This window comes from Denticeps clupeoides, chromosome 13 (assembly GCF_900700375.1).
Source record: "Denticeps clupeoides chromosome 13, fDenClu1.1, whole genome shotgun sequence".
NCBI classification, from domain to species: domain Eukaryota; kingdom Metazoa; phylum Chordata; class Actinopteri; order Clupeiformes; family Denticipitidae; genus Denticeps; species Denticeps clupeoides.
In genome coordinates this window covers 6485567-6512222 of record NC_041719.1, presented here as the reverse complement: position 1 = coordinate 6512222, position 26656 = coordinate 6485567, and the positions used below count along the sequence as shown (strand labels likewise).

The 26656-nt window shown below is 46.8% G+C and overlaps 1 protein-coding gene across 4 annotated transcripts; it reads left to right on the top strand.

The window, feature by feature from the left end:
• The first annotated feature begins 89 nt into the window (after positions 1-89).
• On the top strand, positions 90-26010 carry sik3 (SIK family kinase 3). 4 transcript variants are annotated; one of them, XM_028999671.1, is made up of 25 exons: positions 90-422; positions 10977-11093; positions 11185-11248; positions 11873-12034; positions 12124-12248; positions 12542-12665; positions 12743-12861; positions 13291-13401; positions 13908-14042; positions 14738-14815; positions 14976-15085; positions 15208-15367; positions 15514-15666; positions 15853-15926; positions 16415-16534; positions 17795-17936; positions 18455-18574; positions 19207-19265; positions 19492-19595; positions 20048-20330; positions 21180-21907; positions 23028-23191; positions 23373-23502; positions 23615-23741; positions 24235-26010. In XM_028999671.1, exons 1-24 carry the CDS (start codon positions 129-131, stop codon positions 23734-23736), a joined length of 3798 nt encoding a protein of 1265 aa, XP_028855504.1. In that variant the 5' UTR covers positions 90-128; the 3' UTR covers positions 23737-23741; positions 24235-26010. The 4 variants fall into 4 exon arrangements, with proteins under 4 accessions (XP_028855504.1, XP_028855503.1, XP_028855505.1 ...); XM_028999670.1 differs by having other exon boundaries at positions 14735-14815; XM_028999673.1 differs by lacking the exon at positions 90-422 and adding an exon at positions 9953-10093 and having other exon boundaries at positions 14735-14815.
• The last annotated feature ends 646 nt before the right edge of the window (positions 26011-26656 follow it).

Below are 26656 nucleotides of genomic sequence, written 5' to 3'. Positions count from 1 at the left end.
GTTACGCCGGCGGTCGCCATGGCTACCTCCCGGGGAGGGCGGTCTACGTAACGTGACGCATGGCGGGGGCGTGGCCGCGGCGAGCGCTGCGCAAGGCTGCTTGTTGTTCCCGCAGAGAAGCGAAGAAGATGGCGGCCGTGTCAAGCGGAGGTGCGACTGGATCCGCCGCGGCCGGGATCACGCACCCTACCCGGCCGGCCGCGGGCGTAAACCCGCAAGGCCGAGCGCAGCCGTCCCCCGGGATCAGTCTCCCGAGTCGACCCGCCTCGACGGCGGGCTGCATCCCCAACCCCGGCCACCATTCTGCCAGCACAATTCGGCCCCCCTCAGCCCGAGTGGGCTACTACGAAATCGAGCGGACCATCGGCAAGGGGAATTTCGCCGTCGTTAAACTCGCCACCCACATCATCACCAAGGCCAAGGTAGGGGTCGCTCGGCGCCGTCGTCTCGGCCGAACGCGTCCGGCCTGTCACGGCCGACGGGCTCCGCCGCGCCGCCGCCGCTGCCCGTCTCTCCCCGGGCCGGAGTTCGGGCCTCCCGGCCGACCGAGCCGCGTAGTGCGGGGGTGGACCGTCGACAACGCGATCTCGCTCCCTCGGCTCCCGGTGGCGGAGCGAGGAAGAGGGAATAAAAAAAGAAGCGCCGGCGTGGGCTCTGCTGTCGCGGATCCTCGCGTTTGTATGAATTGCTCGCGACGTTCCTTTTAGTTACCCGTGGAACGTGAACGTTCGGCGCGGCCTGGGAGAAGCACTGCAGGCTGTTCGGACCGACAATCAATGTTTGGGGGATTTTTAAAAAAAATTTATTCCGATTTCGGCTGTGTGCTTATCCATCATGCCATTTTTACGGCGCCGCGGTTCATAGTGCCCGGCTCAGCAAATTCTCCCGTTGGCCACTTGCAGGACAATTTTTGTCTCGTCCGTGTGCTGCGTACGTGAGATTATCCTGCGTATGTATTATTATTATTATTATTATACTTTTTTTTTTTTTTTTTTTGCATAGTGTGGGCGGCCGGCGGGGCATCCATGTCTCCCGCCTGTCGATATCGGGGCTTCTCCGCCGAGTGGCTCTCACTTAACGACACGCGGACATGCGTTCACGGACCCGCGTCTATTAATTGTGGATCATTACAGGTCACCTGACTGCGTGGCAGGTTCACCACATAATGGAGCATGAGGTCTAGTTGGACGATGGACGCAGGTCTGGTTGGCCTGGCAACGTTTTTACCAAATTAAAGCCGGATGCTCGTGTGCTTTTTATTCATTTATGACGAACCGCCGCCTTATGGATGACACTTGTCGATTTTACATTTATTTTAAGTGACGCCCTCCGTCGCAACGCACTGCACGGTGCACGGAGATCGTCTCTGTCCTTTTTCTTTCCAGTGAATTCCGGCGACGTGCCGAGGGAGGCCGCTTTGACGGGGACGGGAGGGCCGAGTTATCTCGGGTGGACCTGCAGACGAAAGACAGCGAAAGTGACGCGACCAGCGTCTTTAGTCGTCGCTCGAGGAGAAGGATTCTGTCAGTGTCTCTGAGCCCTCCCTTCATCCCTCTCGCTGCAGCCGACGGGGCCAGAAGTTTAACGATATGCCGCTGCGGGCCCGCGTGGAACCGGTGCCGATGCTATTTTGAGCCGAGCGCGCTTTTAAGTGCCACATTTTATTTTATTGATTGCTACTGGAAGCGTTCTCTGTGCGTTTGGGACTTGCGTTTGTGTGACTGTGGTGTAAAGAAGAGCTGATTACCTTGCGGTCTACTATTGGCTGCGAATAAGTCGTAATGCAGTCGGCTGCATAGACGCTGTTGATTCCGTTTAATTTCCTTGAACCGTAGGTGCCAGTATTCAGGCTGAACATGGTTTGTTGCGGTCTGGCCCTCCCTTACCAAAAAGAAAGTGAAAGTGAAGTGATTGTCATTGTGACACACTGCAGCACAGCGCACGGTGGCACACTGAAATGTGTCCTCTGCATTTAACCCATCAGCCTTGGTGAGCAGTGGGACACCGATTCGCTAAGTGGCACCTTGGCGGATCGGACCTGCCACCTTCTGCCACCCCACTGCCCCAAAACTTCATATGATCGAGATTGAATTGAAATATAAAAGCTTTTGAGTTGAACATCTAATTGAACAATTAATTAAATCGGTGCAAAAATGCAAGGCCCCTTGTTCACCTTTCCCATTCAGATTATATCAAATCATGTGTAACATGAAAAACTTTTCACAATAAGAGCGCCGCTATGTATGTGTAAGGAATATAGCTCTTGAAAGTGAAGTGACCGTCATTGTGAAACACTGCAGCACAGCACACGGTGACACAACGAAATGTGTCCTTTTAACCATCACCCTTGGTGAGCAGTGGGCAGCCATGACAGGCGCCCGGGGAGCAGTGTGTGGGGACGGTGCTTTGCTCAGTGGCACCTCGGCGGCAACCATCTGATTACGCGGCCGCTTCCTTAACCGCTAGGCCACCTTATAAGGACGCTGGTGACATGGTTCTAAGACCTACCTGAAAAAGCCGGACCCACTGCCCAGTCTAGCTTTGCCAAGGGCATGTTTTTCCACTCAGAGCCGTCAATTGCCGACAAGGTTTTGGAAGATCGAATGTGTCGTATAAAATTTAAATAGAGCCACCCTGCCCCGTGGCGTTTGAGAACGTGCAAAATATACGTATTTTAAAATTTTCGATCTCTGAAATGCTTCAAGATGCTGATTGGCCGAGCCATATTAAAAGCCTTTGTAAAATACTTGATATATGCACACCTGCCGCCACAAACCAAATGGATTCTGTATTAATGCACCAAGAGGTGCTTGTTCGTTGCTTTTGCCTGCGTGTTGCTAGGCAGCTGTAGCCTGTTAATGAACTTCATTGTTTAGGTTGAAGGATAATCAAATAATTTATTTGTACGTATTGCATTAGTCTATTCCCGACGTTAGACCATTCCTGGTCTTTGTGAACCAACGTCAGAGGTGCATGGGGGCAATTTTATCGTAAAAAGTTATGAGTAACGCTAAAAGCATGCTGTATATGTCCCTTCTGTCGGACGATCATTTCTTCTGCACGTTCAGGTGTTAAGATTTTCGCAGCTTTTCGCGGGCTGTTCAGTGAGGTGTGGAGTCATGTACTTGACTCTCCTCGAGAGAGATAAGGCAGTTCGCTGATTATCTTCGCACTGTTCAAACAAGGAACCTGCAGGGAAATCCTATGCGAGGAGCTGATTGCATATAGTGTCAAGTCACCACGCTTTATGTAAACAGAGGAAACGGTCAGATGTAGCCGAAATATTTCCTTCATTTTTTTTTCACCGCAGCCGGTGACGATCCTGGAGGCCGCGATTGTCCCTTGTGTCCCAGGCCAGGCCTCTGAAAGCTCCAGGTGCGCGGCCGAGGAGCTTTCACTCAATTTAACGTTAATGGCACGCGAGGGATGAGTTTGCACTGTTTGAAGCTCAGGTTTTAGCTCTTTAAACTGCCGTACGGCCTAGAGAACAATAATCATGTTGGGCAATAAGTTCCCTAAATGTGTGTGTGAACTCTGACCAGCAGCCGAGAGTTTATATGTAGTTGGTGTGTCGGTTGTAGGGAAAGTGGACGGTGCTTGGATATAAAAGTTCATGTCTAGGAAAGTGACGTCTGCTAAGAAGCGTGGCCAGCCGGAACAAAATGTTTCACGTTCGTACGGAGGCATTTGATGTCATTTCTTGTCTCTTATGTAATCTTCAGCAAAAAGGCGTGAAAGGGGCCTTTTTATTTTTTTTTTTTATTTCCGGACGATAGTGTCATATGAAAGTACAGTGCAAGTCATATCCTACTTTTCCAGTCATCAGGGGATTGTACTTACCTGTTTGTTGCAATTCAGAGACACACACACACACACACACACACACACACAACTCAGCACCTTCTCAGCCAGCATTAGTCATACTTAATCAGTGCCTTATGGTCCTGGCTGCAGTCAAATAGAAGGTGACTTTGTCGGTGAAGGGTGACCATTGGGTCCTCAGACGCTTTACAGTATCCGGCCTCGCCCAGACGGTGCAAACAACCATTTTATTTATTTTGAACATTTTTTTTTTCTTTCTCACCCTTTGGCCACGCCCACTCCCTCCTCTCGGATGAACTGGCAGATAGGTATCGTCGGGGACGCCGTGCCAAGCATCGTGCCCCGGCTTGTCACGCTGCAAATCACGGCAGCTCTGCTATTGTCAGCCCCCGTTTGGGCTTTTAATTTGTTATTTAGGTTCACTCACCCCCTCCGGTCTCCCCTTGAACTCCGATTCACATCTGGGAAGAGCGACCTTGGCGACCGGCGTTAGATAACAGGCGTAGCGTGTGTCGTGCAGAGATTTCATTACTCCGTGTAATTTAGCAGTTGCGGTTTTGCTGCATAACTTTATTCCGTTGCCCTTAGTTGCTGTTTGTGTACCGGGAGGATCCCTGTAGTCACTTTTTTTTAATGTTTTATTCTCGAGTTTGCCTCCAGGGTAGGGTAGTGGCGGCTGACTCTATGACCCCAGTCAGCTGCATCTTCCTAAGTGACGATCATTCATTGATTGCTGTCATTCCTTTAATTTTCCTCGTTACATTACTCATGGTGACGGATAACGTTTCATGCTGAGATTGTTGGGTTTAGATTTTATGTGCCAGATTATTATTGTGTGTTTTATGTATATTCACTATGTATATATGTGTGTATATATTACACATAATGGTTAAAAGTCCTTTATAGTGAATCGTGCTTATTGTGCATGCTTTTGGAATTTTTTTTTTTTATTGGTGAAATTGAGAAACTGAGATTTCCCCCCAAAAAGTAATTAATTAGCATTTCAGACAAACCTTGTGTCTCTTAAATATCTTCTCATTTGCTTTACTTAGAATCCTGGAAACTTAATGACTGTGCCATCTTATAATATTTGAATCCTTTTGCGGAGTTTTTCGTGCCGTTTGAACTTGTAAACGCGGTATGAAACCGCTGTATTGGGTCCTGAGCTCAGTGGACACATGGCCATAATGATTTCCAGCGCAGCATGAGATTTTCCCCATTAGGCACCGACACTGCACTCAATTAGCAGCCAATTGACGTATTTGTAACATAAATAATTGAAGCGCTGTCATCTGATAGGTGTCTGAGGCCTTGCCCTAAACAAATAGGAAACGCGATCTGGCTGATTTTTTATCTGGATGGCCGAATGGATGCTAAAGGATGCTAAAATATAATCATATTGAAACATATTGATATTTATATTTTTTACACAAACCCCAGCATACGCCGTCTTTTTGTAGATGAACCTGACATTGTGACACACACACACACACAAAAAAAATGTTGCACTTTATGTTCTGAATAATAATTTGAATGCTTAGTAGAAAGAGAATCTGTTTACCGGTACAATTTTTTGCAATGAAGTAAAAAGAAAAGATTGCGGCAGTACCAAATAGGCTGAGGAGCACTTTTGGAACGTTCATTTCATATATTATGTCTGTTCTTGCTGAGAGGTTGGTTGGACTTCCAGTGAACAAGATGCCTTGGACTGTCTCGTTGAAGCCGCGCTTGTTATGGCATATTTCAGTTTGTTTAATACTGGCCTGTCCGGGTTGCTTTTTTGTGCCAGACATCATCTGACCCGTGTGTGTATTTAAAGTGTGAAAGTTAAGCCGGCAAAGAGAAACGTGGCAAGTGTCGGTCTGAAGTGGAGTAAAATGTCCTCCTTGTGTGCAAGCAGCGTTTCTGTGGCATTTTGGTTGTTTGCATTGTTTCCGTATCTAATCGCGTCAGTTCAATTCGTGTGCGCAGCTAAAGGCCAGTGTCCGGCACGGAGCACGTCTCGCTCTGTCGGCCCCGTCTGCTTTAAAACATTCGTGTTCTTTTTTTTTTTTTTTTTTTTTTTTTTTTTTTTTTAAATATATATACGTTTAAAGCGTTTATTACATGAGTGACTTACAATCAGCAGTTCTAGCGTTTCCTGCGCCTGTACTTTCCACACCTCCATCGCTCCTCTCCATGTACGTCTCCACTACGCCTCTACTTAGGCCGCTGTATCATCAGCTATATTTAGGCTGGTGACTTTCCCCCCCGCAGCTTTGTCGAATGTTGTGTCAGTGAGCCCAGTCCCATTTGAAAATTGGGTGACCGCATCCACCGCGTGATCCTTATCCATGAGGACGCGTGCGAGGACCTCTTGCGTGAAGTCAGCGTGTCGTAATGCACAGCAACGAATGGGGTCGGTTCTCTGGAATCCCGTCGGTGTTTGTGGAACTCTGTTAATGGACTGAGACTTGAGACCATCATGACTTGAAGCCTAATCGAACATGTCTCGGAAATAAACCATAACAGGGTGACATTGGATTACTTCGGTGCAGTTTTCCTGATTCACGGTGACCAGCGATCTCTCTCTCTCTCTCATCGTGACACTTTTTGACTGTCATCATTAAGAGTGAGAACATCCACAACGCACTTCCTCATTATTAATTTTTGCTTATTCATTGTGTTCCATTTCTGTAGCCTTCTCCCTCCCTCTTTGCGCCATGTCGTGTCTGAATGTCCGAGCTCAGCTGTGGTTGAAGGGCAGGTTGACTGTCACCGGGCGGTGCTGAGACGATGCAACGCCCCCCCCCCCCCCTCGTCCTAGAGCCACCTCAAACTGAGGATCTGGATCACACTGACCAATGGAATGAGTAATGGAATATTAAACGGGACGTGTCGCACATAAGCTTCATTTGATATGTAGTCAAACAATTAGCTATTGAAATGCGATTTTTTTTACAGTACTTTAAGACCTTCTGAAAGTCCTTCAACGTGAATATAGCAGAAACTTTAAAACTTTGGTAAAAGTCTGCATGTTTGAACCTGAGTGATGAGGCAAGAAGAACTTTATTCATATGCTTTATGGGCTATTAACAACACAGACACAGGTTAATTGAGGTGGACTTTTACCCACAAGCATTACGCGCTTATCCACGACTTAGTTCTCACGCATGGTCATTTAGTGGCTGCTGACGCAAACACCCTCCAGCGTTGTGCTCGGACAAGCGTACGTATGTGCATATGTTGTTCTTTAAGATAATCACATTTGGCCACAAAGTGCGCCCGAGCCCAGCACATGCTGAGTCATGTTGGCTGTGATTGTACTTTTCGTGCGTCCGGCGTGCCGTCGTTGCCTTTCAGTTCCAGTTTAAATCAAATTTTATTTATCAAGCTCGTTTTGAAACTAAAGGCCACGAGTCCAGGGCCAGGACCTTAAGATCACGCACGCAATACCCAGCACGTACGGAGCAACGTGATGACAAGAACTTTCATTCTCTTTATGGAAATGCATTTTTTGCAATTACAAATGAGCTGGGCCATGCAATTACAAATTCTGTCCACGTGCACACACCTCCACATGACCCCTGCAGAGGGGATGGGTTCAAGTGAACCAGGTCACAAGGTCCACTTTAATGGCAGGGTTGACAGATTGTCTGGATTGACTTTCTTGCACAATCAAGTTGAAAGGCCATTCCAAATAAAAAAAAAAAAAATGCAATTTATCTGTGTTTTCCAACTGTGTATTCATTTGGCAGTTGCAAAAATGCATTATCATTTCAACATAGCTGCTCAAAACATATTTATACATTTTTTTTTTTGCCATTCGTTATTCACCTACTGTAGAATATTTTGGTCTGAATTCAGATCATATCAAATAGACAATTGCTACATGCATGGGTATTTGCATAGCCAGCGACGTCCACAAAGCGCACGATAGACGTAAAACACCATGAGCAGGTGATTAGACCATCAGTCCGTTTTCAGCCTCCGTTTTGAAAGTGCCCAAAGTGCCGAACTGACGTGGATCCGCCACGGCAAAACAGGCCTCCTTGCAACACCAGTGCATAAGCAACAGTTCCCGGTCCTCGTCTGGGTGCCATTTGGTTTGTTGTAAAGATAGCATCGTGCAGGATAGTCAAAAAAATGTTATCTTCATGGCCACGGCTTCCGAAATACAGCTACCCCTTTAGCCTTTGATGTTGCGTGCAGGCCCACACAAGCTTGCGCCGTTTTATGTATTTATTGTTCTCCTTCTATATCAGAATCGTGTACATGTGCAATAGCACATTTATTCTGCCCTCACAACATGACGTGCCGAGAATATGTGGTATATTATCGCTTCGTGACCAAACTGCTGATGTCGGCGAAATTTGCTTCACACGCCTCCTCGTGTCACCTTCCGAGGGACGTCGATATCCATGGAGAAAGTACGGCCTAATAAAACCACTGCATCTGGTTTTATTTACTCCCCGTCCGTGCTGCCAATCGGACCTCCAATCACTTACGCTGATTGTGCCGCTCTCTACTCTTCCCCTTGACTATGCGCCAATCTCCCCACGGCGGCCGCTACAGGCTGCTCGGCTCGGCTCTGCTTCTGCTTCTGCAGGTGAACTTTTTTTATTTTATTTTAATAAATGAAGAGATGACCGTAATATTACGTTAGACCTGTGATATCATACACTGACATTTACATTTACAGCATTTATCAGACGCCCTTATCCAGAGCGACTTACAAACAGTAGTTACAGGGACAGTCCCCCCCTGGACCAACTTAGGGTTAAGTGTCTTGCTCAGGCACACAATGGTAGTAAGTCGGGTTTGAACCGGGGTCTCCTGGTTCATAGGCCCACTAGGCACCTACCACCCACTGACAATGCAGCGAGAATTTTCTGAGGGCCAGAAAGTGGTTTTACGTGGCTGCAGGATCTATGTAGGTGTGGTGCATATCACGTCAGCGACACAATAAAACCAAACCTGACTTCCCACAGAGAGCGAATACGAAAACCTGAAATGCCACCAGCAGCTGGCTTTAGGCCAATAGTTGCCTATATATGTCCGCAGCGGATACCTTCATATTTCATTTCGGGGTCTGTTGCTTTGTTGGAAAATGCTTTGTACTTTGTCTTTCGGGTCCAAAGTTCTGCCTGGGCCTTTATCTTATCGGCACGCTCAGCCCAAAGTGTCATTTTAACAAGCCAGCGTCCCTCGCCGGCCAGTTTGATTTTGGTCTGATGTCCTTATTTCTGGCCCTGTTTGCAGGCAGCGGGACTCTGTGCTCCCTGTGAATTTCCACACCGCGTCTCCACTGTTGGCCGGCGCTCCGGTCCGAATTCTGCCGCCCAGGCCTGACCAGCGTGCGGTGTTTTGGGTCGGGTGCGGTTCAGGCTGTATCTCTACGCGTGCTTTACCACCCTGACATCTAAGTAAAGTAAAGTGAAGTGATTGTCACATGTGATACACAGGAGCACAGCATGTGATACACAGATACACACAGCACGATGCACACAGTGAAATTTGTCCTCTGCATTTAACCCATCACCCTGAGTGAGCAGTGGGCAGCCATGACAGACCCGGGGAGCAGTGTGTGGGGACGGTGCTTTGCTCAGTGGCACCTCAGTGGCACCTTGGCGGATCGGGATTCGAACCGGCAACCTTCTGATAACGGGGCCGCTTCCTTAACCGCTAGGCCACCACTGCCCCTGAAAAACTAGTTCCCTTTTCCGCTGCAAGCAGGGTTCGAACCTGCGCAGGGAGATCTGTCCCGAGGCCACCGCTTACTGTCATCAGTGTACCAGTTAGCAAGTGTGTGATAAGAAATGACAACAACCTGCAAATGGACGGCTGCTTCAAATGACCCATCGGCCAGGGATGGCGTCATTGGGCGAAAATGACATTGTGACGACCAATGCAAACGACTGGTTACTTTGAGTGTAAAGTGTTCAGTGCTCTTTAGTAAATGCTGTTTATACCATTTGGACTGGTGTCTCAGTCACAGGCCGATACAGGAATTTGTCTCCCGTCTTTGTCTCTCTCTCTGTGTGTGTGTGTGTGTGTGTGTGTGTGTGTGTGTGTGTGTGTGTGTGTGTGTGTGTGTGTATTAATTTGTGTTTGTGCTGGGCCAGGCTCGTTCCAGATGTTGAGGCTCGTGCAAGCAGAGAAAGAGGCTATTACATCAACACAGCTGGATGGCGGCCAGTGCCCGTAATAGCCTCACGGGCTTAAAAATACCCCTGGAAGGGACACACAAACACACGGCGCTTTGCCTGGCCAGGGTTCACCGGCAGAACAGGTTGTGCTCCGGACCCGCTCTGCTCAACTTTACCAGTAATACCCCGGCGGAAACGGGTTCACAAGTCCGATGGGGTGCTTTTTCGGCAACTGCAGACGTTTGGACGCTAGTTGGACCATAGATCTAGGCTAAAATCGGGGAACTCGCCCTCTGCCACTTACTTTTTGCAGCATTTATCAGCATTTATCACCCACTAGGCTACCTGCCACCCTTACTTAAAGTTCTACGTCAAGCCTGCATCTTAAGGATGTGGCCTGAAGCGTTGCGAAATGAGTGATTCCTTGTCAGATTATTTCGCTTTTGAAGGGAAATGCCTTGGAATGGCGGCACGTGTTGTTGCGTTTTCTCCTGTTGATTCTCCCAGGTGCCAAGTTGAATTCCGTGCAACCGTCCTGCAAGCTTGTTACCCCCCCTCTCCTTCTTCTTCCAGGCGATTTGATAGGCATTGGGACAGGGCTGCTCGCGAACTTCATTCTGAGCCGCCCCCATTTTGCGTGTCATTTTTCTTTGGTTCCCTCGTCTCCCCCGTTTTGCCCGAGCTTGCACTGTCCTGCATGTAGTTACCTGCTTTTTTAGGCTTGTGGGCGATTCATTTACATTTACGGCATTTATCAGACCCCCTTATCCAGAGCCACTTACAATCAGTAGTTACATGGACAGTCCCCCCCTGGAGACACTAAGGGTTAAGGGTCTTCCTAAGGGACACAATGGCAGTAAGTGGGGTTTGAACCTGGGTCTTCTGGTTTAGTAGCCGAGTGTGTTTCCCACTAGTCTACTACCCCCATTGTTGCCCCTCTCTCACCCTCCCCTGGATAAGGGTGTCTGAAGTATGTAGAAATGGAAAGTATGTACCTTACACTTTCACTCTCCGTCTTGTTGTCAGGTGGCAATAAAAATAGTAGACAAGACCCAGCTTGATGATGAGAACCTAAAGAAGATCTTTCGGGAAGTTCAGATCATGAAGATGCTGAGGCACCCTCACATCATTCGCCTCTACCAGGTGACCACTCCGTCCAGGCCCCATAATGTTCATGCTCGTGATCCACACGTGCGTACTACTCTTATTATTTCTTTGTGTCCACCTCCTGCAGGTGATGGAGACAGAGAGGATGATCTACCTGGTCACAGAGTATGCCAGCGGCGGAGAGATATTTGGTGAGATTTTCCATCGTTTCTGTATTATTCTTTGTTTCATTTCTGAGTAAGCTTCATCATCAGTGGTGTGCAGTCTCTTGACTCCCTATGTGTGTTTTTCACACTTCACAATCTCATCTCTCTGTGTACTTGTATATGGTGAGATGACAAAAAGTTGACTTTGACTTTGGGGCCCATCTGATAAATCCTGTGCTGTGTTCCTTGACTGAGAACGATGGTGGTGTGTGTGTGTGTGTGTCTGTGAGTGATTTCTTTTTTTTTTTTTTTTTTTGTCACAGCACACGGTGACACAACAAAATGTGTTCTCTGCATTTAACCCATAACACTTGGTGGGCAGTGGGCAGCCATGAAAGGCGCCCGGGGAGCAGTGTGTGGGCACTGTGCTTTGCTCAAGGGGACCTCAGTGGCACCTTGGCGGGGATTTGAACCCTTCTGATTACGGGGCCGATTTTTAAAATTTATTTATCTATCTATTTATTTATTTTTAACCCGGTCACCACCGCCATTGCTAGTGGTCAGTGGCATTGGCATTTTTGACAGATGTGATTGTACAAAATGAAACTGGGTTTTGAATGGACCTCTTAAAACTGGCATCTGTTCTTCCTTCTTTATCTGACCCGACAGATCACTTGGTGGCCCATGGAAGGATGGCAGAGAAAGATGCCCGGCGGAAGTTCAAACAGATCGTGGCTGCGGTGCACTTCTGCCACTGCCGCAATATTGTCCACCGAGACCTGAAAGCAGAGAACCTTCTCCTGGACCACAACCTCAATATCAAGATTGCAGGTCCACCGGCCTTCTTACGGCATTTTCAACCTCACTTCACAGAAAAGTGATTTATTGCTGAACCATTTGGTCCTCTTGTGTTTCTGCAGACTTTGGCTTTAGTAACCTTTATTCCCGGGGTCAGCTGTTGAAGACGTGGTGTGGCAGCCCCCCCTATGCGGCTCCAGAGCTCTTTGAAGGGAAGGAATATGACGGACCCAAAGTGGACATCTGGGTAAAATGCTCCTCCTCCTTCTCTCCTTTCTGCATCTATCTGTAGAGCATGTAGAGCAAGCTGGAGGTAGTAGCCAAGTGGGTCAGACCCTTGCCTATTAACCAGAAGACCACAAAGTCAAAGGTTCAAACCCAACTTAGTACCATTTGTGTCCCTGAGCAAGACACTCCAGGGAGACTGACCCTGTAACTACTGATTGTAAGGCGCTCTGAAGAAGGCCGTATGTAAATGTAATGTGAATGTACGATGCCGTTAGGAGCTAATCTGTGTCCTTTACATTACTTGCCCTGCAGAGTTTAGGGGTTGTCCTGTATGTCCTTGTGTGTGGTGCTCTCCCATTTGACGGCAGCACCTTGCAGAACCTCCGTGCTCGGGTACTGAGTGGAAAGTTCCGGATCCCTTTCTTCATGTCCACAGGTGAGTCCTTCAGCACGTAACCCCATGGATGAATCCGTGGTGTAGAACGGGGACAATGTGGATGTGTTGTGTTCTAGACTGTGAGTACTTGATCCGACACATGCTGGTCCTGGAGCCCAGCAAACGTCTCTCCATGGAGCAGATATGTAAGAATAAGTGGATGAAGCAGGGTGACCCAGACCCGGAGTTTGAGAGGGTGAGTTTTTTTTCACCAGTTCCTTCACCAATTCAATTTCTTTACATTCATTTGTGCCTTCATAATTAGTGTAACATCTAATAAATGATAAAATGTGATTTTGTTTTTTTTATTAAACAAATGCATTGAAATTAAGTAATAATAATACATCAAATAAAAAGTAATTAAAAGAAAACTCTAGAGAATCATGTGCCAAAAGGACTGTTTTAAGATTTCTTTTAAGGCAGGCAGTTCTAAATGCTGGGACTAGATTTATTGTACATACTCCCCACAAGTAATCTTTTGTTAATGGAATCATTGCCTCTTGAATCGTAATCGTGATGAGACTGAAGATGTGTTATGCAAATGTGTTATGTTAATGATATCAGCGTCCACACTTATAAAACTGTCCTTCAAGTCTCCTTTGTCCCTGCCGTTTGTTGTGCTCAGTTGATAGTGGAGTGTGAGCAGTTGAAGACGGAGCGTGAGACGGAGCTCATTAATGAACAGGTGCTGCTGGCCATGTCAGAGATGGGTCTGGACCGGGAGCGCACTCTGCAGGTGGGCAGCCAATGTGCATAGCCGGCGCTGCCTCCGACACCCACAGCCTCACCCGGCCTGCTGCACTCACACTACACATGTCACACCACCGTGACGTTGCACTCATCCTGTACACTGCGGTCACAGCCCTTCTGTGGAGCTGGAACTGCATTAATCAACATGGCTGCGCGGTTGCTGTGATTCACCAGCGCGTAGGCAGTGCAGCACAATGTAACGGAACTCTTCCAAATTTCACACCTAATATGGTTGCCTGCAAAAATCTGCTTGAATTTCGAGCACTTAGGCATGCACTGCCCGATTGTGGAGCAATCAGCTGGCAGTGGAAGTGTCTGATGTGTGTGAAAGTAACACACAGTCGCGGTGGTGTCACACTGAGATGAATCACTCTCTTCCCTCACACTTAAAAAATCCTAAATGCCTTCAAACCCCTGACGTGCTTGCGTCATTCCCAGCATGAATTATTCATGTGCTCTAAAACGAGATGGCGCTTCTACCTTGCCTTTCAGTCTTTGCACACCGACGCGTACGATCACTACAGCGCCATCTACAGTCTGCTCTCTGAACGGCTCAAGAGGCACAAGACCCTCCGCCTGCCCCCACCCACACCTCGGCCTATGGGCTACCCTCTCAATGCTGTACAGGTGAGTTTTCCCATTGACGGTGTCGGCACATGCAGTCAGGTGAAGTTGCCAGCATACGCTATATTGCCAGAAGTATTGAAGTCTGGTGTCCCAATCCCTTCCAGGGTCACATGTTTATGAAATAAACGCCTTGGCATACAGATTACTTCTGCAGACATTTGTGAAAGAAAGGGTCGCTCTCAGGAGCTCAGTCAATTCTTTGTGCAGAGTCAATAGCTACAGACCTCCAAGCTCTTGAGTGGCCTTTAGATAAGACCAAGAGGTTAGAGCCCTATAGATCACCTTTGGGTTGAATTAGAGCGGAGACTGCGAGCCAGGCCTTCTTGTCCAACATCAGTGTCTGACTTATAAGTTCACATGTATGTAAACGCAGGCTTCCAGACACGTATGTCAATATCACACCAGTCTACTTCCACCTACAGGTTTTAATTTCACTTTAAGAAAAGCCTTTAAGAAAATATATCCTTCCTTATATACATTTATTTGACCTGCAGAGTGACTGTGTTGCAGTCCTTAATCCCTTATGAGCCGGCTCATTTGCGTCTTATTGCATGGAGCCTTCTGACCCATATCCAGCCATCAGCTGCTCAGGGTGGATTGGGGTCCTACATGCAGATGGGTCGTTGAGTAGTGTCCTGTCAGGTCAATCCCTGTGTGACACACCTTCTCATGATTTTTATTTGTTTCTTCAGCAGACGGATCAGCAGGGTAATCCGGTTAGCATGACTGTCCCTCACGTCCAGCTTATCAACCCAGAGAATCAGATTGTGGAGGTTAGTTGCTGCTCAGAATGACACTGCTCACTTTGTTACATCTCCCGGCACTGAGGACTATTTCTACTGTATAATAATTGATTTGCAAGCGTCATGGCTTATGAATTTTCTTGATGTACTCAAGAGTGAAGGTTCTCCCCTAACTGCCCTGTTTGTCCAGACGGACGGTTCGATGACATTGGACAGTGATGAAGGGGAGGAGCCATCACCAGAGGCCATGGCCCGATATCTGTCCATGCGCCGTCACACGGTGGGCGTACCTGACCCCAGGTACAGCACATATTTGTTTGTTCCCTAATCTGTCTCTTTTTAACCATTAACTGGGACTCAGTCTCTCTGCTCTGGTCCCCGCTCTCAGTTTCATATCTGAAGTGTGTTTGTTTTTTGCTTAGGGGAGAGATGCAAGAGGAGCTGCATAAACTGGCACCTAGCTGCTTCCCCCGTGGGGTCCCCCATCCGCCTCCCTTCCCCCCATTGGTTCCTACTGTGGGTCCAATGCACACACTGATGCCAACCCAGAGCCTGCAGCCCACACAGCATTTGGAATACAAGGTGATATACATTTGCTGAAAATGGCACAATCATCTCAAAATTGCAGCAAAATAAACATCAGCTTTAATCCCACAACAGAAATCATACATTTTATTTCAGCAAATGTGGATTGTATTATAAGTGCATTTTTCATTTGTCGTCCACAGGAGCAATGCCTTCTTCAGCCACCCACCCTACAGCTTCTCAATGGCATGGGTCCCCTGGGCAGGAGGGCATCAGATGGTGGTGCCAACATTCAGCTGCATGCTCAGCAGCTGCTGAAGAGGCCACGGGGGCCGTCCCCGCTGGTCACCAGCCCTGTAAGTTTCACTGATCACCTGCAATGCCATTACTTGGTATAACTTGTCTGCATCTTACATTGCCTATTATTACTGTAGAGCAACTGAACCTGTAACTTGACTGAAGGTTGATCTGGACAATTGTCAAAATACGACAAGAGCCTGATTTTTCATAGCACTACATAGAATGTCTCTCTCCTTCCTCAGCACCCAATTCCAGCCGTGGCCCCGGTAGATGAGGAGGGCTCTGATGGAGAGCCGGACCAGGCCGAGGTACAGAGGTGAGTCTCCACGGGTCCAACATGGGGGCTGACGGTGCTTCTAACGCTTCTGGGTGCGAGGCTTCCATCATGCTGGGTGACCTTGGGTGCTGGGGGTGCAATGCTTTCTGCCATTAGGGGCGACTTTTGCTGTGGCTCCTCCTCTACATCACATGCTAGCTTTCACTCCAAAAAAAAAAAAAAAAGTCAGCACTTCTATTGAGAAAAATATAATCCTTACCTACCTCTGCTGCTAAAAAAGAATCCTCAAATTTTCAACTCTTTTTGACTTGATGCTGAAATCGTTTCTCACCTGGCTTCGCTTATGATGTTGCTTGCAGAAAAACGTCCCTTTACGATATTCGGACACGTCTCTTTCGGACATGTCTCTCTTTGTTAGCACACAGAGGGCACGCCGAGCTGATGCGTGCTGCTTCCTGTCTCCACCTCTCCCCTGTCCCTCCCTCTTACTCCCATCCCTACCCCCACGGCACACCTCCCTCTCCCAGGTACTTGGCGAACCGCGACAAGCGGCACACCATGCACATTCCTCCTACTGAGCTGTCTGCCGACCCCCAGAGGGCCCAGGGGCCCCGACAGAGGGGCTGGGTCCCAGAACAGTACTACCGGTGAGGGCTCGTGCCCCCCAACTCCCAGAAGGGGTTGGGTGGGGGGGAGGAAAGGGTGGAAAAGTTGGGATGGGTGGGAAGGGGTCAAGGTTCACTCATGTCTGAAAGAAGCAGAAGCACCTCCTCACCCACAGGTTCACAGGTGGCCACACTGGGTCATTGTCACTAAACAGAATGGCATGGCTGTGTTATTAATATATAAATGTAAAAACCACTGGATTGTATTGCATCTCCTGTCTCCCATCAGTGTTGTTCTGAATGTGAATGGTACTTAGACTGATTCAAACACAACTTAATTTTGTCTTCCATAATAGTGAAATTCAATGCAATTGCTTATGCAAACAGATCACAACTACAGGTTTTGTTGTACTGCATCCAGAACTGCAGTTTGGATGCAAATGGCTGCAAGAAGGTAACACTCACTGCTAGGTTTTTGAATGAAGAAGTGGAACATGGTAGTGTCAGTACCAGCAACTAAATTGCGTCGCTCACTGACCTCTTGCCTGCAAGCCTGTGTTTGCAAGAATGCCACTCCTTTATGAGGAAAAATAGAAGGGGCTCAACAGTTAGTCTAGGATTAATTATGGTTACCATGGCAAGATTTACTCCTTTGCATTTTGTATTTGTATACATTTGTAGTAGTACTATTGTACTATTCAGTCTATTTCACTCATTATAATACTTTGTCTTAATTACCTTATTAATCAAATAATATTCTGTAGTGCCTTTAAGAATCATAAATATTTTCATTTTAAATATAATATTTAAATATTTCATTTAAAATGAGCTCCACCCTCCACTCTGTGACTGCAGATTTGATATATTCTTATTCCAGTTATCATCTCTAATATTTAAATAAAGCCATTTAGGTCTTTACTGAATGAAACCTCTTGTTCAAGGCTGGATGCTCTAATTATACAGCCCTGGGCTTCATCTGACCATGGTGACAGATTCATTGAGAAGGTGGATCTGAGCTGGCTTCCTGAGGGCCAGCTATTCGCGTCCGTTCCTTTAATTTCCAGCCACAGGCAGAGGAAAATGGCAAAAAAAAAATTATATAATGCACAGAATTTTCCCACAGACCAGCATTGCTTTTTTGTAAGATATCGCTGTATTCGGAAACCATCGTATCTGGTATTAGAAAAGGATGTCCCCTGGTAATATTATGTAACACGTTGTTATATCAATGTTATATAACGTTATATATTTGAACTGTATCCCAAGTTTATAATGGCTTCCCCCCACTTGTGTTATCTCCAGGTCCTCCTATAAGGACTGCAACACTCTGCATTTGCCGACGGAGCGCTTTTCACCCGTGCGCCGCTTCTCGGATGGGGCTGCTACCATCCAGGCCATTAAAGCCCACCTGGAGAACAACAGTCTCATCAAACAGCTTAAGCAGGTGACTCACCTGGGACCAGTGAATGTGCATTCATCTAATTAACACCTCAGCATTAGCAACTATCTTAGCGTATGAGCTGAGTACCCAGCTGTAATGCAAAAGCAGATTCGACCTGTGGAGCGGTCCAGGTGAGGACATGCTTAGCTCAGACCTTTGTGGTCATGCAAGGAACTGGGTCAGTGTGTCAAACGTGGCCCACAATGTTTTGTTATTAACCTTGCTTATGACTTTGTATACTATTGACACACGCATTACATTTTAATACTGTGTGAAAAGCTCTGATTTGTAACTGTGTTTGTTTTCTCAGTTGCTAATGTGGAGGTGTGTCCATGCTCAAACTGGTTGTAGATTAAACCTCAGATTTGTAAAATTTAGGTCACAGGTTCAAAGTGGATGCTGCAAAACTCTGCTGCATCAGTTTTTAACGTTGTGTATGCCTGAGTTTGTGTGTGTGTGTGTGTGTGTGTATGCATTCATGTAGTATTTGTTCATTATATGTGCATTTGTGTGTCTGTTAGGAGTGTGAGCAGCTGCAGAAGATGTATGCGGGTCCTCAGGATGAGAAGATGATGGAACACACACAGCAGCAGCACATTCTCTACCAGCAAGAGCAGCAGATTCTACACCAGCAGATTCAGGTTACTATGACACCAGCGCCTACTGTTCCCTCTCTCTCTCTCTCTCTCTCTCCCAACACTGTAGCATGTGCTGTAGCAGCACGAGTTGCAGATGCCGCTGCAGCAGGCACAGGTTACCATGACACTGTGCTTTTGTGCCCTTTCCTCCTCAGTCGCTGTAGAAATGGAACCATTTTTTTTCCAGAATGAAATGTATATAGCACCATGTAAAGGGCACCATAAATGTCATACACAGGTGGGACACTAAAACAGGCAAATAAAAACAATAAAGTAAAGTAAATATTAAAATGTCACAATTAACAATTAAAAAGAACTTGAAAAGGGTGAATTTGAATTCATGCAGCCAGCCACTGGTGGAGCTGAGCAGCGTTTATTAGAACTCAGTAGAACCTCCACGGATGGTGGGAGCCATTAGCGTTCCTAATGAAGCTCGACCAGACGTGGCTGGGGCTCGCACAGCCGAGAGTCGAGCCGCCGTCCCGGTGGGATGACTCAGAACTGTAAAAGGAGCTCCTCACCCTCACCATATGCATTTCAGTGTGTGGTGTGATTTACAGTGAGCAGTTCTACTGTTGCATTGTATCGGTCGCCTTGTGGTAAAGGTTTGTGGTGTCTTTGATATTCTGTGCCAGGCCCTCTCTTTGGGACATGGAGATGGTCAGCCGGGCCACCTTACACACCAGCTGCAGAGGTGAGGCTAACACGTTCTCATACAGACTCTGTCTTGTAGCTCTGTAATCTGTTTTAATCAGTCATCATTACCATGTTTTCTTGCGATTTGTCCAAGTTGATTTTTAAATAACATATATCTACATGATGGACTAATACAAATTGGGTAAAGCCGTTTTGCTGTGGGTAGCGTTATAACGTGCACCTTGTACTTTTTTTTTTTTTTTTACCCTTCTCCCTCCTCTTAGGTTGCGTATCCAGCCCTCCAGTCCACCACCTACACATCCCAGCAATCACCTCTTCAGGCAGCCCAATCAGAGCCCTCCCCCTGGAAGTGCAGGGATGATGCAAGGTTGGTCCTGACTCGATCCTCTTGGGCTGGAAATTGCAGCAAAACACGTTGTCCACGATAACGATCTCTCCATACTGTTTATTCTGCCACACTATATATCTTTAGGGATATTTCTATTCAATATGATAATGTTCTTCTTCCTTTGGGGTCAACGCATCAGATCAACCGCTCTGGTTTTCCGCAAATTTGACCTGCCAAAAGTTTTTACGCCTGATCCCCTTCCTGATGCAACCCTCCCCCTTTACCAGGCCTTGGGACCAGCACCAAGAAATACACTATCACATGCATCCCTGGGGCCAAAAAGATTGAATTTGATCATAAATCTTTAGCAGGCCCTGCATAAGATCAAATAAGATCCCCATCTGTATTAAATCCATATCCCTACCTGTATTAAAACACTCTATCCAAATTTGATCATTTTGTCTCCTCTGTCCCCCCTCTGTGTTACTTAGCTGGGCCACCTGCAGTGCAGTATCAGCGTGTACCAGCCTCCCTGTACCAATCGCCCAGTGGGAGTCCGCCCCCCAACAGCCTTCCGCGCATGACTCTGCCCGCCCAGCAGCAACAGCTGACCGTCCCTCCCCGAGCGCCTGTGGGACTGGCCCAGCAGCAGCCTGTGCCCTTCCAGGATGTGGAGTTGGGGGGAGCAGCCCTGCAGCACAACTTCCTGTCCACACCGTGCAGCCACCGGGTCCTGGGCAAGCAGCTGAGTGCCGACAATGCTGAGACCCACAGGTGACCTTCGACCCTCCCCTAATCACCGACTCCCCCACCCCTCTTCTGTGCTCCACAAAAAACAGACAACTCTGAACCAAAGGACCTTTTCACATTATAGTTTTTTTTTTAACTCCTCTACATTTCTGTCTCTATTATTTCATATTGTCCAATGTATGATAGTGTTTTGAAGCTCCAAAAAGACTTGTTGAATATTTTACATTTTGTAAAACCAACCACAACTCATAAACACATCTTAAGCATGTCTAGTCATCATGTGTGTGGGGGGGAACAAAAAAACTAAAGTTATTACCAGAAGCTGATTCCAGTGGCGTGGAAGGAAGACTTAGCCGGTGCACGGATATCTATTCTGGTGATGCTACCTCTAGATAAAAGCACTGTAAGTCACAAGACGGAAGTTCAGTAGAAGTAGAGATCTTAGAGATTATGCCGACTCAGAACCTAGTAGATGTATTTACCCATATAGATATATTCACCAAAATGTGGTTCATGTTCTGTTTGAGCATCTTATTTTTTTAGAAACCCTTTTTGGTGAGTATTAAGATCACCTAGGATAAAAATGATTGATGTGTTGGTTATAATGCAGAACGCAGATCCTGTCCTGGGGTGGACACCTTTTCGGGCCCATATAGAGGAAATCTGCCCTTACCCCACCCTTTCCTTTCTATAAACCACTGTGTTTGCACCTCATGTTGCACAATTCCCCTGCATGTCATTTATTTTGCCATATGTTTTTCATGTTTAGCTCAGTTTTCCAGTGTCAAATGCCGTCATTTAAAACATAGCAGCCTCGTAGTAATTATTACTGAGGATAATTGTCCAACGACATTTCTCTCCCTGCTCCCACAGCCGCAGCCTGAGCCGCTTTCAGTGCTCGTCTGCGTATGACCAGTCGCAGTTTAACCCGCACCTCTTTGGGGAAGGGAACCGAGGGGCCACAGGGCCTTCAGTAGTGGGGACCTACAACCCTTATCTGCAGGGTGCATCTCTGAAAGTGCCCGGCATGGAGGGCTATCAGGGTGGGGGTAACAGTGCTCCCGTGGGCACCTATGGCAACCCCTCTGCACTGCAGCAAGCTCTGCTCTCCCCCACACCCCTGGATTATCCGCGGCCGGCACAGCACGTCACTCCCACGCTCCAGGGCCTCCTGTCTCCCCGCCATTCTCTGACCGGCCATGGTGACCCCCGCCTACCCCCACAGGAACTCGCTGCCCTGCTGAAGCGGCAAAGCCCTCGACTAACCCCGCCCACACCTCCCAACGCCCCCCAGGACTACAGTGAGCTGCTGCTGCTGCGTCAGATCAGCCAGGAAGAGCTACTGGAGCCGCCCCCCGGCCAGCCTGTGGGCCGACACTACCACCCACTCCTGCAGATCCCATCGGCGGACTGCCCGCCCCCAACGCTTCCCCACTCTGAAAGCATGGAGGAGGACGAGTTGCCGGGCTACCACGAGGGTCTGCTGGCCAAGGTGTCCCCTGAGGGCCATGACATGCTGGGGCCACCACGAGGGAGCACCCCACCTTACAGCTCCAGCACGCACAGACACACTTATATGAGGAGTGGCACCTCCACCAGAGGTAACTGAGCTTATAGAACAGACTTGTTCTAAGCCCAGCTGGAGTATCTGCCAGTAAAAGAAATGGCGTTCTCTCTGTATCACTTACATAATAGTCTTCTAACAAAATGTTCTTGTTCATTAGAATGTTCTTGCAGCTAGAATATTATTTGTGCTGCCATATAAAATCGTATATACCACATATCCAGTTTTCTCCTAATTTGAACATGCCACTTGTAAACAATATAGAATTAGATTTTATCTATTGTATTACTACTGTGGCAAGTTGCTTAAGTTCCTTAAGATGTCTTGCTGTGAATGATTATAAGAGCAGAACGGATCGCCAAAAGGCTTAAAGTTAAAGGATACATATTCCCTTTCACCATTTGTATAAGATTTGTGCGTTATTTTTGTTTGTACAATTTTAGGATGGAAAAAGCAAAAGGAATACCATTTAAAACAATTTCAAGGACTGATTGGTCTAAAGTCTGCCGAGTTAGCCTGAAATGCTCTGGCTAGTGTTTATAAGCTGTGATATTCACACACACACACACACACACACAGTACAGGCCAAATGTTTGGACACACCTTCTATTTCAATGTGTTTTCTTTATTTCCATGACCATTTACATTGGTAGATTCTCACTGAAGGTATCAAAACTAGTTATGAGAAGGTGTGTCCAAACATCTGGCCTGTACTGTATGTCTATGTAAAATACATGTTCAGCATTTAATAAGACCGCCCAAGTATCACAGCTTATAAACACCATGTTTATATATAAAAAAAGGGTGATGGTTAAAAGCAGAGGACACTTTTCGTTGTGTCGCCGTGTGCTGTGCTGTGTATCACAATGACTATCACTTCACATTCACATGTCAGGTTCAGGCCCATTCATTTGTATCTGTAAATAAAGTTTTTGCCAATCATTCAAATTCTGCTCTCACTATTCACAGAAACAGACAAGGGTGCCCAAATGGTTTGCATGCAACTGTAGTGACATCTGAGGCCGAATTCTGTTAAGAACAGCATGTTGACCTCTCTGATTGAGGCAAAGTTGTGGTAAATGTTCACACCATCATGTTGAGAAAACTGTACAGTTGCTGGTGGCTAATGTGTTGCGTCCTTTTCTCTGAACCCTCAGAACCTGGAAGTGAGCATGTTGACTGTTGTACCCCTGGACAAGCGATGGGGAGCCCTGACCACAACGGTGTCGGCTACGGAACCCGGGTGCCTCAGGGAGATGGGTATCGGGCCCGTGGTACCCTGCAACGCCATCACACCATTCAGACCTGCGACGACGCTTATGTGTGTTTTACGTGTGGCTTAAGTTTTCTGTATAGGCCATATTTATTCATGTTTGAAAAGGTGCACTGAAACCAGTTAACTTGTTTTACGCCACTGCTTACTGTTATTTTTTGGAGCAATAGTTCCCTCTGGTGGTTGAGTTTTGAACGTGCCTCTAATCGGCCATACTCCGTCTCTGCAGGACCAGGCGGAGCCCATGTCAGGAATGAGTCTATTGGCTGGGAAGGCACTGAGCTCTGCCCGCATGTCAGATATCCTCAGCCAATCATCTCTGACCGGAAGCCAGCAGCTGCACCAAAAGGAGGAATCAGGTTGGAGAAACACACACACACACACACACACACACACACACACACCCAACAGTGTCCACAGTGCATACACTTAAAAAGAACCCTGTGCTGAGCTGCCTCCGTCATGTTGCAGTGTGTGATGTGGAAGGTGAGCTCCACTCTGCAGCATGCTACCCCTCCTCCTGCACCAGCGACATGCTTCTAAGCTACAAGCCCCCCGACCTGCAGTACAGCATGGAGCAGGCAGGGGTCTAACACAGGTGGGTTCCCCTTCTGCCTTTTCAGAGGGCGTCTTTTTACACCGCCATCTGTGTTTTGTGGGAGGGTAAAAATCCCTATAGCTGCCGAGTCAGTGTAAAGGTTTTTTTTTTTTTTTTTATAATAATATAAATATTATTAGTTATTGACTCACTTTTTAAATTCACACTCTGACACTGCAGTTCCTGCAGTCTGTTCCAGTTGCTAAACTAAATTCTTAACTCGAACATTTGCCATTCTTAAAAGTCATCAGGGAGTTCTTTGGTTCTTCAGCTACTATGTCATTTCATTGTTAATTAAATTAAATGCAAACTGCATTTAATCACGTAGATGTTGAAAGTAACAATTTCCCTCAGTTGCTCATAAGGAATAGTTTTTTTTTTATTTTTTTATACAAACTCTCCTCTGGATTTCTTTGGTGGAACTTGCAGGTTGTATGTGCTGTGCTCTTGCTGTGGGAGTGTTTAAAGTGTATTGTGTGTCCTCTTTCCCCAGGGGCTGCTACATTGTATAAAGGTCCATATCAGCCACCTGTGTTGAGCAGCATCATGCCAAACCGCCATTGTCTGTCTGGAGGGGGAGCTGTCAGCCCTGGGGGTCAGGGAGGCTGCAGCAGAGGTTGAGGGGAATGGGTGGAGGAGGGGTCAAGTTGCCCGCCTTCCTCTGCACATCCACCAAGCAGTTGCCGCCATTGGCTGTCCTCCTCATTTGCTCTTCCATCTGATTGGATAAATGCTGGGTGGTTCCTCCTACCTCCACCCCCATTCGCTTCCTCCTCTGGCCCTCCTTCTGCCCTTCCCCTCACTCTATCGGCCACCTCTGCCCTCCCCCCCTACTCTAAACTGTTGCCATAGCAACACACTCATACACCTCAATGTTCAAGGCATACATGAATCACTCACATACACATACAGACAACACACTGTTCACATACAAACCATACATTAACACAGACAACCCAAAGTATTCATGCAAATCCTGTGCACGGGATGAGGGAGGCTGCTCTGCCCCCCCTCTTCTGTGTTCCAGTGGATCATTCCAGCGTGGGCTGTGATCAAGGAGCCTTTGAAGCCCTTTTGGAGCGACCCATTCCATTTGGCTGGCAGGGTGGGTTGCGAGATTATAGGCCCAGGGTGCACTCTCAAATCCCAGTGGAGCTCAGTGACATCAAAACTGCACAGGACAACCAGCTCTCGTACCTTTTTTGGTTTGTTTTTGTTTTCATCATTCTTTCTTTTAATTTTTATAAAGGCATTTTTACGGCTAATGTTCATGTAGGACTTATCATTATTGTTACTTTTATTGTTATTACTGTTTATGTAAAATGACTTTTATTGTTATTATAATTATACTGATTATTAATATTATTAATATTATTCTTATTAAAAGAGAAATAACAGTTCTGTGTTGCAAGGAAGACAGCGTTTTTTTCGCGTATGTAATTCTGCACTTTTGGTTCTGTTCCTTTTTCCTGTTCTTAGATTTTCTTCATTTTTCGGTGTTCAGTCCTGTATTATTTTACAGTTGTCCTTATTTTCCTCATTCATTCATTCATTCATGCATTCATGAATTCATCCATGTACTTCATTCCATCTGCTCTCTTCTTTTCTCTCGCTCCCTTGCCCCCTCTTTTGTGTCGGTGACCGTTTGTGGCATTGTGGGTAGTTATAACATTCTTTCCCGTTTCCTGTACAGCAATGCCATGCATAGAGTGCAAAACCAATTTCTGTATCAAAGCTTTTTTTTGTACGTTTTATTTTATGTGGAGGTGCCAGGGAGGCTATTTTTATATCGCTGTTGTTATTATTTGTATTTTCTGATGTCATATTTTCTCTGAATACTGAGGTTCTTAGCCAAAAGAGGATAGCGGGGGGCAGAGATAAGTTCTGTCAGGGGTTTTATTGATAACTTGAAGAGCTTTTTTTTTTTTTTTTTCTCCATTGTCATTTTTGTTTATTTGGTTGCTGCTTCCATGTTGAGGAGTGAATGAATTTGGTGTGAAAACTGATGCATATCGGGGTGTGTAAACTGATGCATATCGGGGTGTGTAAATGTGACATTCGAGTGCTCCAAATCACCGCCTCCCACAATCCTCCACCATCTCCATCCTTTCCCCCCTGAGTGTCTGCCGACGGCGTGCTCTGCTCTGGACACACAGCTCCACTGCAGGCCCCTGTATTCAGATCACTGTCCCACCCCCCTTCAATTAAAAAAAAAAAAAAAAAAAAAATGGGCAAAGACAGACTGACTGCTCGCTCGCCTCCCTCCCCCTCCAGACTCGGAAGAGAAAATAGACTTCGCTGCGCTTCACCCTGGAACACTGGAGCGACGGCTTTTTATTCAGAGACTTGAAGTTTAGGAAAGAAACCGGAGAAGAAACCGCTGCCTGTGTTTCTTGCCCCCCACCCCCCCCCATGCAGTACTGTATGTACAGTGATCAGCTGACAAACAGTCATGATGACATGATGGCGTGGCGCCATTGTGGAGGTCAACGTGGGTCCCAGTTCTCCCAGTTGCATGCTGGTCTCTTGGCCCATGCGCTTGCCGTGACAGCTGACGAGAGGCCATGTTACTCTTTGACGTCATGAATTTCTTGTCTTATTTCCTTGTTCTCCTCTCTGTACACCAGCCCTCTTCTCAGCAGCTTGTCTCTTTTTCTTTTACTTTTTTTTTTTATTGTTTTCATCTGTCTCCTCTACCCCCCCCCCCTCTTTTTTTTCCCCCCTTTTCTTTTTTTTGAGTACAAAAAGTACTAAAGTGCAACAAATGATTTAAAACATAAAAAAGAATTCAAACCAAACTGAGATGAATAAATAAATATATAAATAAAGAACTAAGTTAAAGTTTAACAAAGTCATGTGTTATCATTTAAATGGCATGAAGGGATCAGCGTGGACTTTAAGGACTTCAATTATTT

Excerpts from the sequence above, each read along its gene's own strand:
- sik3 (XM_028999670.1), top strand. The coding sequence starts at position 129 with ATGGCGGCCGTGTCAAGCGGAGGTGCGACTGGATCCGCCGCGGCCGGG. Across the intron at positions 12,666-12,742 it reads CCCTTTCTTCATGTCCACAG|ACTGTGAGTACTTGATCCGA; the intron begins GTGAGTCCTTCA and ends GTTGTGTTCTAG. Across the intron at positions 14,043-14,734 it reads ACCCTCTCAATGCTGTACAG|CAGACGGATCAGCAGGGTAA; the intron begins GTGAGTTTTCCC and ends TTGTTTCTTCAG.